This window comes from Drosophila miranda, chromosome 2 (genome assembly GCF_003369915.1).
Source record: "Drosophila miranda strain MSH22 chromosome 2, D.miranda_PacBio2.1, whole genome shotgun sequence".
In the NCBI taxonomy this organism is placed as follows: Eukaryota; Metazoa; Arthropoda; class Insecta; order Diptera; family Drosophilidae; genus Drosophila; species Drosophila miranda.
In genome coordinates this window covers 7,032,936-7,047,777 of record NC_046675.1, presented here as the reverse complement: position 1 = coordinate 7,047,777, position 14,842 = coordinate 7,032,936, and the positions used below count along the sequence as shown (strand labels likewise).

Sequence of the window (14,842 nt, the reverse complement as noted above, 5' to 3'; positions counted from 1 at the left end):
CGGTGCGTGCAGCTGCAACTTTGGGGCTGAAGTGGAAGTGGGGCACCGGCAGCGGGGGAGGGGCAGGGGGAGGACGCACTGCAGCTGCAGCTGCTCATTCCGGCGCGAAAGTGGAGCGGCATGTTCAAACTTTAGCCGTGTAAAAATTGCATTGCTTTCCCAGTTGCCGTTGCCGTTGCCGTTGCAGTGGCAGTTGCAGCTGCAGTTGCTGTTGTTGCAGCTCCGCTTTTTTAAGCGCTCAAATAAACAGGGTCGTCGTTGTCGTTGTCGTTGTCGCCGTCGCGTCAGAGCTTCGGGGGTTGCCATCGCACCGCGCACCGCACACCGCACACGCCCCACCATGTTGCCACACGCACCGAAAAAAAAGGGCGAAAAAAGAGCGAGGTGAATGCACGCACGGGACTTGCGGAAACTCAAACTTTAAAATGCAACCAGTCCACCAGACACAGACACACACACAGCCACATGCATGGCTAAAAAATGGAGGGAAAATGAAGAAGGTCTCCCACGAAACGTAGATACTCTTCGGGGAAAGGCGATCCATGCTGGGTTTTAGGGGCAGTGTCATTCCTCATTTGATTCTTGGTAGACCAGGCCCCATTTCTAGGCTGAATCTTTGTCTCAAATAAGTCCTAAAGGACGCCCAAGGGTCTCTCTTTAATCTTTGATCTGCCAGGAAAGTGCGCTGTGATCGCATACTCCTACTCTACCCTGCACACGCATCTGCCATGTGCCACCTGCAGGGGTTGCAATGCCAATGCTCGCAACGCACGCACAATGCAGTGCCAGCCCTGTCTCTGGTATGGGTGTATCTATGTGCTGTGCCTCCCTATGCATGTGGTTGGGCGACACAAATTGCGTATGAAGATGATGACGACAGCCGCAAGGCGGCATTTCAATGCTGTTGCCGGTTCGTTCCGTTTCAGGCTCTGGGTCGTCCCGGTCTGCCTCCGCAGGTGCCCAACGAAGGGGTATATTCATGCGGTAGGGCATGAGAATGCCAGGAAAAAGCGGGGCCCAGAATGTACTAGATAGGATTGATCCATCCAGGGTATCGTGGCTTCTCTGTCACTGTCTGACGCCTTGCGTTGCACATTATGCCAGGCAGAGCCGCAGACAGAGCCAGTGCCTGAATGTATGCTAAATAGAATTTTTTTAGCGGCTCTAACTTAGATATTTGTATGCATAGGAGTGCATGTCGTCAGCTCTAGGCCCCCCTAGGTCCCCTACGACCCACACGCGAGGGCCAGAGAGTGGGTTCTACGTGACATGTCATGGGAGAGGATTCGGCTTCGGCTTTGGGTTCGAGTTTGGGTTTAAGTTTGCTTTACGTCTGCCCAAACTGTCAGTTAGTTTCGCTCTCTGTCTGTCTGTCTGTCTGTCTGTCTGTCTGTTTGTTTGTTTGTTTTAGGGTCGATGCGGTGCCTCTTCTGTGTGTGCGTGTGTGTGGCAGCAAAAAACAAATAAACAAACAGACAGAGGGACAGCGGGAGAGACGGAGGGCAAAACAAAAACGAAAGTGCGTTTAATCAAAGTTAGATATTAAAGCCAAATTCCTGAACTAATTTGTGAATGGGGCGGCAATGGGGCGTATGATTAATATTCATTTTGTTTGGCCAGGAGTTACCTCGCTCCAGCCAGCGAGGAAACAAACATTGAAAAATTAAGCAATTATAAACGGAAACTCATTTAAAAAAAACACACACACACACACACACACACATGACACGTGGATATGCAAATGGCATGCGCCATGAGAGAGGGAGAAAGAGAGAAAACGCATGAAAAGTGGCAAAAGAAATGAAAGAAATGCAACAAAAAAAAAGCGAAAAATAAACAAAAAATAACCGAATATTTAGATACCCTAGGCAGATCGGTAGGGGCGATCGGGGAGGGGCCAGAGGGTACTATTCGTGGGCATTTTATTCCTTTTAAAATTGGCAGAAATCTCTAGCCTTTTCCCCACTTTCAAACCACAAAAATAGTCCCCAATTTTCCTGAATATATATTTTTTGGTTACCCTTAAATTCTCTGCCAAAATCGGCTCCCAAATCCTTATACCCTGTGCCAAAAAGGGGGAAAAAAAGAGACCGAAAAAACGAATGGGCGAAAAAAAAAAATGCAATTATCGATTAATGTACCACATTATATGGCTCACATATACATAAATACATGTGCATATATGGCCGCGACAGCTGTGTGTGTGGCAGATAGGCCCTTATGTGCCACACACACAGGTACACACCGGTACATGCCTATATGCACAGATATGTATGTGTTCGTGGAAAAGTCATTAAAAAATTGCTGCATTTTTCTGCTGCCGGCTGTTGTTGTTGTTGTTGTGCTGCCAGCCTCATTGAATTTTATTCAATTCCCATCCTTTAATTTCCTTCGGGGGGGATCTGTGGCTGGGGCTGGGGCTGGGGCTTCCCTGCTGTCAAGTCGCTTACATAAGCAAATTACTGTAATGATGATACATTATGTACTGCCAACGGAGGGGGGTTGTCCCTCCCCCACACTCTATTGTTGGATGTTGGTGTCATTTCCATTGAAATGTTTGTACATAAAGAGATAGTCTCGTCTCCCCTCCGCCCCCATCCAAGTCGCTTCGACAGAAGACATTCGACATTTCTGCAGAAAGTTTTCCTCCATCTATTTTTTTTTTGGCGCAATGCGTGCCATAATCCAAATCCAAATGTCAGAAGGTGAATACGTAATATTACGTATACGCGCCCCGCCTTTATAAATACTGAATGTGACTGGCCAGGGAACGTCTGAGAAGGTGTTGGACCCGGGGGGACAGGGACTGGGGCAGATGCCACCGTTCACAGACAATTAGAGACTCCTAACTGCGCGTCGATCCGATTTAATTGCCTGGCGATGCAGCCGCTGCGATTAGTTGCACAACCATGGGATTGAAGCAAAAAGAATCAATTGCTGAATATTTAAATACCTGGCATAACCATATATCCCTGGATGAGGGAAAGGCCTAACAGGCTTTAGGTTTTGGGTCCCTAAAAGTGCCCTCAAAAATACTTTTAATTAGAAATTCAACAAAATGTGGGTTCAGCTCTGGCTCTGGCTCTGGCTCTGGCACTGGCTGACACGCCATCGTATTTTGCATAACATTTTGAGCTATGTCTAATGTCAACGTACTTCCACTCTGCCACGTGGCGGCTGGGGGTGGCTGGCCCTAGCCGGCCGGCGAGTGCAACAACAAATTGGTCAGAATGTGCTGCACAAGGACAACGAAAGAAACAAAAGCCAAAAGTCAGCGGCAAAGGAAACAAAAAACACACACAAAAAAGCGCAGAAGGACCCAAAGGCAGGGCAATGCGTGGAAATGAACGGTGAACGGAGTACAGTTTAGCTCTTTTTCGGGTGGGGGGGTGGTGCCCCACGCCTCTCCATTTGAAGGGACATGCAACTGGCCACAATTCTGCGTGCTTAGGGGCCGAAAAAGCATGGGGACAGGCCACGTTGAAATGTAAATGAATTGCACTAAATGCGAGGACATACGCAGCAGGATACACACAGACACACACACAGATGAGTGGGACAATTCTAAGCAGGCGGCAGTGCTGACAGGCTCTCCCTCGCCATCGCCCTCCCCGAACCATTAGCAACCCTCAACCCCTGAAAAGAGCTGCAAAGAAATGTGCTCAGAGGGTGGAGTATCTAAGGCTTGTCGCATATGGCAATTTACATGCAGAAAACATCAATACACACACACACACACAGGCACACACCATGTAGGAGGAGTGTCTTTTGTGGCCTTGGGGTCACGAGGGGTATAACGATTTTGATCAGCTGTTTGTCACACAACAAATACTCTCCAGCTTGGATTTGCCTCTGTGAAATTTTTGTCAAATATATAGTCTCCAATTATTTGTCTCTCTGCCATGTGGGAGCCAACGAGCCGCGTACTGCCGCTCCACAGGGTCATCATGCTGGGCGGCGAGGGCGTGGGCAAGTCCGCCCTCACGCTGCAGTTCCTGTACAACGAATACGACGAGTACGAGCCCACCAAGGCGGACATCTACAGGAAGACCCTCCAGCTGGACGGCGAACAGGTGCAGATCGACATCCTGGACACGGCCGGCCAGAAGGTGAATTTCGTGATCAGGGACAGCTACTATCCCCGGGCCGATGGCTTCCTCTGCGTCTTCTCGATCGCCGACGAGGGCAGCTTTCAGGCCACCCAGGCAGCCAGGGACCTTGTCCTGCGGCTGGGGAAGGACGAGAGCGTGCCCTTTCTGCTGGTGGGCAACAAGAGCGACTTGCAGAAGGAGCGCCAGGTGCCGCTGAGCGAGTGCCAGGCGCGCGCTCACAAGTGGGGCGTCACCTATGTGGAGACCTCGGCCAAGTTCCAACAAAATGTGCATCTGGTATTCTATGATTTGATGCGACAAATAGCCTCGCGAAAGGCCAGCATTTCGAAGGCCAAAAAAGGGGGCAAGAAAAGGGGCTGCCATGCCTGTGCCATTCTTTAGGGCGTGAAAGGGTTTTAGTTTTGCAATATATGGTGTATCTGTATCTTTCCCTTCTTAGGGTATCCGTTGGGGGCATAGAATCGGTCGGAGGCGTCACAAATTAGAGGAGGCAGCAGCAACAAATTCGATTGCCTCATTCGGCTCGTCGTTTCGTCTCGATTCGGCAGTCATCTTGTTTTTTTTTTTTTGGCCTGGCGTGGGTGCCTCCCCCTCCCCTCGCACACACACACACACACACGCGTGTGCATGTGTGCTCGTGCTATCGTTGTCCCGCTCTAATGCGCTTTCGTATGCACTTTTCGGCCCCGCATGGATTCTGATTGGCTGGCAGCCCAGTTTTCGGCCAAAAAACGAAACACGAAACACGAAAATTTTTGCTTCTTTTGCAGCAGTTCCTCGTTTCAATTGCATTTGATTGCATGTTTGTTCAGGTTTGTTTTGGGGCCTTCGAATGGCAAGTGCAGCCGTGCAATTGGTGGAAAGGAAATTGCCACGAATTTGGGCAGTTGGCTGGGGCAGGGTTGGGGGCAGCACCCGACTAAAGTTACCATAATTGATGTGCTAAGTGCTCATGTTGGAGAGACCCTAGCCGGCTGTTCCGCCTCGTCCTATTGCCAATTGCTAATTGCAGGTGTCGGTCGTGCCGATTGAAGGGTTGCCGCTCAACCGCTTTTTCGGGGGCGGTAAAACAGTTGTCTTTCGAATGTTTTGGCCCATGATTGGGCTTCAATTATGACAGGAAATCCATATGTGGCGACTGTGGTGGTGGCTGCCACGAAGACATATTGATTAATGTTTCAATCCCCGGGGATTGCTCTGTCTTGGGGTTGGGCGTAAGAAAAACATTTTCGAATTTAATGTCCCCGCAGTTAAGGCCAAGGAATAGGCGGGACAACCGAGAGCTGTATCCCTGAGAGCCCAGGACTATTCGAGATGTGCCCCAGAGGAAGCGGGGAATAAAAGACAAGAGGATCGTATCGTATTGATGGGTTCGAATGGTGCCTGAAGAAAATTTCGTAGTTAAAAATAAGACATTTATATTTAAATTAAATGAAATATACGGCTTTTAAGTAGAATAATTCAAGAAATTCATTATAATTAAATTTGATTTAAATATAAATGCATTACAAATATTTTTTCCACGGCCCAAAATTAACGTAAATATAAAACAATTTAAAAAACAATATAAAACAATTAAATTGGTAGGAAATATATTCAATTTAATTATAATTTAATTTACATATACAAATATGTAATTTAAATATGAAATACATAAAAAAAATAATACAAATAATAATAAATACAAAATAAATAAAAAAATAAAAATTCATAGGAAAATATTAAGATTAAATATGAAATACATTAAAATAAATTAATAGTAAATAATGATAAAAACAAAAATTCATATGCAAATATTTAATTTAAAATGTGATATTGTTTTATAATCAAATACAAATTACAAAAGAAATAAATTTTATTTTTTATTTAGTAATATTTTTTTTTATTTATATTTTTATTATAAAAGAATAATTTTTGTTATTTGCTGTTACTAATAATAACGTCATACAAGTGATAACACTTTCCTTTTACAATTCCCACACTCGGAGCATAGAGATTGTTATAGATCTTCGATTCCCAGGGCCTCCACGAACTGCCTTTAGAAAGTGACTTTCATTCCGTCTTTACGCATAAAATATGTGTATTAAAAGCCTTCAAAAAGTAACTGGAACTAATACCACGACTGGTCTACCACTTAAAGCCCGCAACTTTCAAAGAAAGTTCCACCAAAAAAAAAACCCATAATATTCGCAAGGGGGCGGCCCCTTCAATTGCCTTTTTATCACAGCTGCAAATAGTTTTCATCACATTTTCCATTTCTGGTTCTGCTTTACGACCATCATTTCAGGTCAAAGCCTTGATCTATCCAAAAAAAAAAAGAACCCACAAATTTACGGCCCCATAAAAAAACGCAGGCAAATAAATATTCTAAGCAACAGCAACAATAACAAAAAAATGGAGAAAAAAGAGGAACTAAAAATATATAAAAATGTTTTTAATATAAATAAAGTTCTGGCCAAATAGCGACATAAAAAAGGAACAGAAAGGAGAACCAGGGCGGCAGGGGCGGGGCACGGGGCGCGGGGCATCGAGCGAAATTTATTGAAATGTAAAATGCCGAGAAATGCAATTTCCGCACAAGTAAACTGCTGCAGCCGGCAACAGCAGCAACAACAATAACCTAGACAATCGCCGAGAGCCACAAAAAAATATATAAGGCAGGGGCAGGCATAGAGGACATCGAAATTGCAGCTGCTGCAACAAAAACAGGTGCAACAGTGGCAACAAAAGAGGCAACAAACGGCAGCCGAGTACCATCAGAGGCTGTGGCAGCAATAGATGCAACAAACGGCAGCAGCAACAGTAATCCGGCAACAGGCGGGTGGGGAATGATGGCATAATACTCGTATAAATGCCAACACACAGAGCCAAAACATATATATATCTATATGCAAACGGTAACTGGAGCAGACATGCAACAGGCGGCAGCCAAAAAGTATGCAACAAACACACCAGAGGGAGGCAGAGAGAGAGAGGGAGAGAGAGGGAGGGCTAAACCGGCTAAACAACTAAAAACTAAACCAATTCATTCGCCCATTCATTCATTCATTGAATTCGGAAATTCAATTTGGTTAGAAAGAGAAAGCCGAAGGATGCGCCACAGCACACAACAGAGCCAGAGAGAGAGAGAGGGAGAGAGAGAGAGTGGGGCATGCAACAATTGTTAACTACACAACGATGTGCAATAAAACGTGGCATGGCAGGACAGACAGACGGGTAGACGGCGGAGTACAACAGGAGTAAACATTTTATTCATGGATTTAGTTGAATTTACAATGAACGCCGTGCAGATGCCGGGAGGGGGGGATTTTTTAGCCATGAAAAAGAGCAAATGATGACATGGAATACACACAGAGTGGAAACCGGAGAAGCAGCAGCAATGGCATTTCAATTTAAAAGCCAACAAGTGGCAGCCAAAACTATGCTGCCACACAGAGAGACAGAGAGAGAGTGGGGCAAGTGGTAGCTAGAGAGAGAAAGAAGAAGGATGTTGTGCACTCCACCAGTGGCAGTCTTCCGGTCAGACTGTTAACTGGAACTTTGTTTTTGAGGCAGCCACCGCTAAATAGACAATTTCCGCAGAGACAAAACAGCAGCCCAGCAACCGAGAGGCACGGACAGACAGGGGCACAGACAGGGGCACCCACTTGAAGGCTGAAGTGTGAATCCAATTTGGAGGCCACTTAAGTGTCGACCACTTCATGGAGCCTGGACACGTGGAAGAGGCGCCGAAAAACTGCACTGCACTCCACTCCACTCATGAATCAACAGCGAAATGATGGCGCCACGTATACGCAGCGTTGTACAGAACACAAAAGCCGAAAGGCAAATGCAAAAACGATAACGAGAATGCAAAGTGCCACCACTGAGGGGGGCCAGGAGGGGCAGGAGGGGCAGGAGGGGGGTGGGGTGTGGGGGACCATATGTAGCTAAAAGTCAACAGCAAAAAATAGAGCCAAAAAAGCGTAAAGAAAAGTGTTGAGTGATGCAACTAATTGCGGAGTCAGTGGGTGTCCTGTGCCTCGCGCGGGGATAATTGCGCGGATTGCACACAGATCGCCTTAATCCTTTTAGGCCGGGCTCCCAGCCTGGGTCCTGCTACTCGAGCGGCCTGTGTCCTCGGTGCCTGGGTGTTGCAGCTTGCACAGAACGCATCCAGCCGCACGTCCCACAGTCTGGCCACCACTCATCCACTTGATTGCATTGCCAGGCAAAAAAAGGGAACAGCACAACAAAGAACCGAAAAAAATTCCACAGTCAAACGGTCCGCAGGGGCCTCTGTCAATTCTTTGGCTGCTCTGCTTCTCTGCTCCTCTTTTTTTCGCGGCCACAACAGCAACACCTCCCGTATGGTGGCACGATGCAGGACACACAAGCCAGAGGCTACTCGTTTTTTATGGCGGCTGGCTGTGATTGTCAGTGATTTGTGGCAGGGCAGGGATAAAGAGAAGAGCTGCCACTGAGGCTCGGGGGGGGTTTATTTTGGGCTAGTGCCAGACTGGAGTTGCCTTTCAAATGATTGACTAAATTATGGCCGTTTTTGGTTGGCTGGAAGGGCTCTACAGATTATTCTATGACATTCTAAAAAGTTCTTCTTATGTTCAATCAAAGTCAACGCTCATGTGTGCCCGTCATTCGTTTCGAATTTTCGTTTGGCTGTGTGTTTGTCGATTGTCGTGTTAAATTTCAATCACTTAAGAATGCATTTGTTGTCACTTCCAATGAAAGCGCACGATTTTTTCCGATCGAGCGAGAGAGAGAGAGAGACTTGTTTAAACAAGCCACCGCACTGCACCGCAAAACGAAAACTCAAATCAAAAGGCAGCCATGGAAAACCTTGAATCAATTGATCCAGAACGCAAAAAGCGAACAAGAAAACACCGCCCCGCTCCACCCCCCTCGACGCCTGCCCGCCTGCCCGCCTGCCCGCCTGTTCTGTGTTCGCCAAAATAAATTAGAATTGAACTTGTGCTGCGCCATATTCGGTTACAATTTGAGCGCTTAATTCCGCATACGTAGAGCCAGAGACAGACCCGATCAGAGCCCCCCCCCCCCCCCCCCCCCCCCCCCCCCCCCCAGGCACCGTCTCGGATCGGAGTGGGGTGTGTGAGAGGGGCTGCTTGAGGCCTGTGTGGGCTCTCTAGGGTGTGGAGCAGCCACGACGGGGCTTGGCAACGTGTCGCATTCGCCTTATGCATTTCCAACTAAATATATATTTAATTTATTTACTTTTATTTTTGTTGTTTTTGTTTTTGTGTCGTTTCTCTCGGAAATAACAATTACCAATGGAGATTTTTTTTTGCCGCCACTCGAATTGCAATCCCTTGAGTCGTCTGGCTAAAATGATGGCTTATTAATTAATGGCGATTAATTGTTGTATAATTGGTTTTGTTGAGGTTTTTTTTCCTAGGATTTCAAAGGGGAATTCGCACAGATGTTTCGTCTGTTCAAAAGTTCATCTACCCATCAAGAATCCATCGATCTCTCTCTCCTTTCCTTCCCCCCCTTTGCTGTAAATTGCAATTTTCTCCGCGACTTCCACACTGATCTTGAACTTAGCAAAAAAAATGGCAAAAAAAGGCAAGAAAATTGAAGAAAAATGAATGGAATGGAAATTACATATCGAGGCGTATAAAATTAACGAATCTGAACGCAAAGAGCAGGCTGTGAAATATGGAATTGCGATTTGAGCACTGCCAAAGATACATATATGTATCTGTGTATGTATGTATCTTTGTATCTATGTTTGGATGGTTCTGTACTCTGTTCGGGCTTCAAAGTCAATTGGGGTGTGTGGCTGCTGGCAGTTCTGGGATCCAAATGCAATTTGTTTGTCATAAATGATTGTAAAATTATTGCATAAGATATTGCGATTTCACGGAAGCTCAAAAGTGTGATGTAATTTTGGAAATGCCTAAGAAATAACTCAATTAAAATGAAATTCCCCCCCTTAAATGCAAATAAAAAGGAACTGAAACTGCAATATTTAAACTTAGATTTGAATATTTATACAACGAAAGGGGAAATTCTTACAAAAAAATATATATTTTATTTTATTTTATTATAAATAGAATTGTATTTTGTATTTTTGATTATAAAATAATATCACTGATACAAATTATTTTGTTTGCTGTTACTCTTAGAGCCACTTAAAAAACAGTCAAAGGAAAAATTACGATGATAAAAAAAAAATAAAAAAAAGCGTTATAAAATTTAACATTAATAAAAAAATATTATATTGAAGTATATTTTATATTTAACATAAATAAATATAATTATTTTTTTTATTTAGAATTATTTTTTTTAGAATAACAAAAAATACAATTATAATTATGTTTTCTGTTACTGAAATTTAATATTTAAATTAAACATTTGTATATAAAAAAATTATATAGCATATATTATATTATTATTATTATATTATATTATTTATATTTTAAAGTTTTTTATATTTAAATTTAATATGGGCCGTATTAAAAAATTAATGTAAAGCTATTTTTGTATTTAAGAAACGAATATTTAATCAAAATTTGTTTTTGACATTTTTTTTATAAATATAAATATTTTAAATATTTCCACGTAATGAAAATACATTTAAAACATTTGAATTTGGCAAAAATGATATTTTCAAGCAAATTTAATTTAGTTTAAGTCAAATACTTCCCCTTTCTCCCTCTTTTTCTCTCCCACTGTAGCCTAGCAGTAATTGGTGAAAATATATTTTTTATTAACAATTTTTAAATATTTTTACGTAAACGATATACATGTAAAACATTTAATTTTTACCAAAATGATATTTTCAAGCAAGTAAAATTCAGTTCAAATCAAAGACACCCTTTCTCTCTCCCACTGTGGCTTAGCAGCAATTGTTGAAGGTAGATTTACGCTCTAAAGGCCTCTGATCAGATCATTTTCTCTGCGAAATCGAGAGCAGCCAAAGACAAAGCCGGCCTTAGTTTTCCACCCAAACAGAATGAACATTTTGTGTCCCGTGGCTGTTTGGTGGGTTTCGTGTTTGCTGCCGTCTCTCCGCCGGCAAAGTGCAACACAATTAACACCCCGAAACAGCAAAAAACAAACTACAGAATTTAACAGTAAAATTTGTTTGTTTAGCGATTCCGTTTGGCATAGAGAGAACTTACTGTTGGGCCCCGTACGAAGCATTTTCCATGTGCACTGGCACTGGCATTCGATGGAGCTCTGTTAATGAAAATGAGCAACAAAAAGCCAAAGCGGTCACACTCACAGATGCAAAGATACACAGATACACAGATACAGAGACTTGGAACCAAAACCGCATGCAAAATAGATAAAAAATCAAACAAGTTTTTGTTTTTTTTTTGTTGTGGAGAATTCTTAAAGCATATACGAAAATGCGCCAAATACTACACTAAAACGTCAATAGGCGGCAGAAGGTAGAATAAATGAGCGCACAAAACGTAACCGAAAGAAATGGAAAGAAGGATTAAAAGAGAGGGGGAGAGGGAGGGGGGGAAACAACGGCCCCGCATGTGGTGTAATCAAATATGCAACAAAAAGTAGAAGAAAATATGGAAAAAGTAGATGCAAATGATATGGGATTACGAGGCAGCCAGAGGAAGGTGGTAGAACTGGGAACTGGGAAAATGGAGCTCTGGGGGAGCATCATCCATCCATCGAGCAAGCAAAGAAAATGAGCAAAAATTAATTTGTGTAATGCAATCATCCCAGTTTAATTATCCATAATTGGGGTGTAAAAAATGTTTAATAACACAAAATGGAAGACCTTTCGGGGCTCTCTCTGCTTTGCAGCTGCTGCTAAGCCACTCTGGGAGAGAGTAAGCGAGGCGAGGGTGTGCGATTTCTTCTTTATGGCCTTAATTTTGATCCAATCGCCAACAAATTCGCAAGGGAATTCCTTATGATTTCTCTAAATAATTCCCATATATTATAAATCTCTCTGGGACACCACCAGGGTATCAAAACCTCGACTCTTGCCGCCACATTATGCCACTGGGGGGACAAGGGAACACCTTATAATTCCTCTAAATAATTCCCAAATATTATCCATCTTCCAAGGAAACCCCCAGGGTATCAAAACCTCGACTCCTGAGGCACCCGTTGCTTGTCTTCGTTTCGATTTCGTTGTGTTTTTTGGTTTCTGCTTCTGGCTGATTTGTATTTATGATTGCAATTTGTTTTGTAAATTTAGTTAAGCCAAATTTGGCGCCGCCAAAGCCCCGACACCCACATGGCCAAAAGCAAAGCTCGTTTCGGGGCTTGCCTGACATTTCGGCTAGCCTTTGGTAGTGGCTCTAGCCTTGGCAGCGACTGTGACTGGTTGCATTTTTTGCATCTGAACGCTGCCATAGTCAAAGGCATAGGCAAATGATGTCTAATTAATAAAAAGCTTTCAGACAGAACAGAACAGAGCCGAGCAGCCACAAAGCCAAAGCCCCAGAACCCACTTAGGCACATAATAATTTAGTTTAAAAAAAACACACACAAAAACAGAAAAGAAAGGCAAAGAAAAAAGAAAATAATTATGGAAGCTTGGCGGCTCACTTAACCAAATCGAATTGTCTATAAAACAATTGTAGATTGCCCCACCCCACCCTCCCCACGAGCCCTAGCTAGAAATTATAATAATAATGCAGTTGCGGCATATGCGTGGCACAGACATGGGGCATAGGCCTCTGTTCTAATACAATTACAGGTGAGTGCACACAGGGGAAAAAAATGGCAGAAGAAATGCTACGCATAAACAGCTAATGAAATTCACAGAGGGCTCCATTAGGGCTCCACAATTAGCCAGGTCTCTCACTCTCTGGTCTTTGCAACAGAGAGATACACAGATGCAGAGGCAGTGAGCAGTGAGCACAAAATTTCTGTTGAATTTTCAAGGTTTTCCAGTTCATGGTTTTCGTGGACAATGGATCGAAGCTGATCTACAGATACAGATACAGATACAGATACAGATACAAGTGGTTGTGGCCACTCCCACTGAAATACCAGGGTATCTTGTGTTCTGCATTCGAGCCTTCGTTTCCCTATTTCTTATAAATAAAATTCGAGTATTTTCTTTTGAATTATGGAAATGCATATAAGAGCTTTTCGCACACAAATAAATAAAACACCAAAAGGCAATGAAAACGAGACTGAGAGCATTTCCAATCGAGTATTGGGTATTGAGTGTCCGACCCGCCCAGACATGGGCAAACAATCAGAAACGAAAGAAATTCTATGAAAATGGCAACAGTTTTCTCATATTTACTCTCTCCCCCTCCCCTCCCCTCCCCACCTCTCCAGACAGTTCGAAGGTTACACAATGTCTGCCAGCCGTTTGGGGCCGTCTGTTTGCGTCTGGCCATCGGGGGACATCTATCTATAGTCCGTTATAGCATCGCGGACACCTTCATTAATGCACAATAATTCCAAAAGACAATGTCATCGATGGACTCGTATCTCAATGAATAAAAGATGCATTAAAGGCGGCAGATACTTCATTTTTACCATGGAAAAGGCTCTACCAAAAGGGGGCACAGGGATGAATCGGGGGATTGAAACATCAAATTATTTATTTTTAATAATAAATATTGTTGTTTGCTATTATTTGGGATATTATTTGGTTCAATTATCTGTTCAGGTTTCTAGGTTAGAGATCCTCTTAGATCATCCTGTTGGGCAGGTCGAGTGGACGATCATCTTTAAAATTCCTTATAAAATATTGTATATTTTTCAGATATATTTTCTCTTCTAAATCACCGCATAAATTGCTTTAAATACATTTACATTTAGTCGTTCAAGGTCCTCTGCCAAACAAAGTCCAAAATCTAAAAGTCAAAACTGGTTTTGAATACAAAAAAAAACCGAATTTTCAAAGACAAAATATAGGAGAATTCTTTCAACATTTGGTTGTTGTTTTGGACTTTTCTTTTTGTGGTATTTCCACATGAGTTTTCAATTTATGCATACTAGTGTTTTTGAATTTGCGTTTGCTTAGCACATTTTCCATGCGCGAATGCATTTTCAGGTGGTTTTTTTTTCGAGTCGTTTTCGAGGGGCCTGGAAATGTGTCAAATTTTGTTGTGTGCTTGGAGGTTTCTATTCTATGTGACAAAATGCCAACCGCATTACTCATTGAAGGACAGCAATTAGGTTAGATTGAGATGCACCATTCGGTGGCAGGGATCGGGATCGAGCGGACAAAGCTTGTGTGGGCGGCAGAGTGGGTGTGTTCGGAAACCCAATACCTTCGGATAGCCACGCGCTGCGTCTTCCTTGTATTTTTCGCACAATATTTTCTACGGGGTTATTTTTGTTTTGTTTTGTTGCTGGCATTCATTGTTTGCTTTGGCTGGCTTTTGTTGCAATGTTGAACTATGAATGCAATTTCGTAAATTATTTTCCTTTTAAGTAATTATTAAGGTGTGGTCCGATGAGGAGTCGTCGTCGTCGTCGCCGTCGCTGCAGTCGTCTGTCTGGCTATCAAAAGTAGTGGCTTTGGCATTGTCTTTTATCATTTCCTTGGTTGGCCTCTGGCCATCGAGAGAGTATCATAATTTGGTGGACAGGGCAAGGATGTGACCCAAGAGGGAAGGTATCTAAAGGTCCCTAAGATCCTACAGGTTCTAGTGCCGTGGGATCGGTTCAACAGGTTCTTCTGTCAAAGGCACAGTTTTCCAAGAAGATATAGTTACAAAATCGGTTCCTTTCTCTAGGAAAAGATCTCTTCCCTGCACTTTTCAGGG

The 14,842-nt window shown here is 43.3% G+C and overlaps 2 protein-coding genes across 3 annotated transcripts in view; one reads left to right on the top strand and one right to left on the bottom strand.

Moving 5' to 3' along the window:
- LOC108155985 (mushroom body large-type Kenyon cell-specific protein 1) overlaps positions 1–14,842 on the bottom strand; it is a 51,969-nt gene that overhangs the window by 15,402 nt on the left and 21,725 nt on the right. The gene's annotated exons all lie outside the window — the stretch shown is intronic.
- LOC108155991 (ras-related protein Ral-a-like) lies at positions 3,845–4,493 on the top strand. Its single transcript, XM_017287189.2, has one exon. The coding sequence runs from the start codon at positions 3,903–3,905 to the stop codon at positions 4,491–4,493; it is 591 nt and encodes a 196-aa protein (XP_017142678.2). The 5' UTR covers positions 3,845–3,902.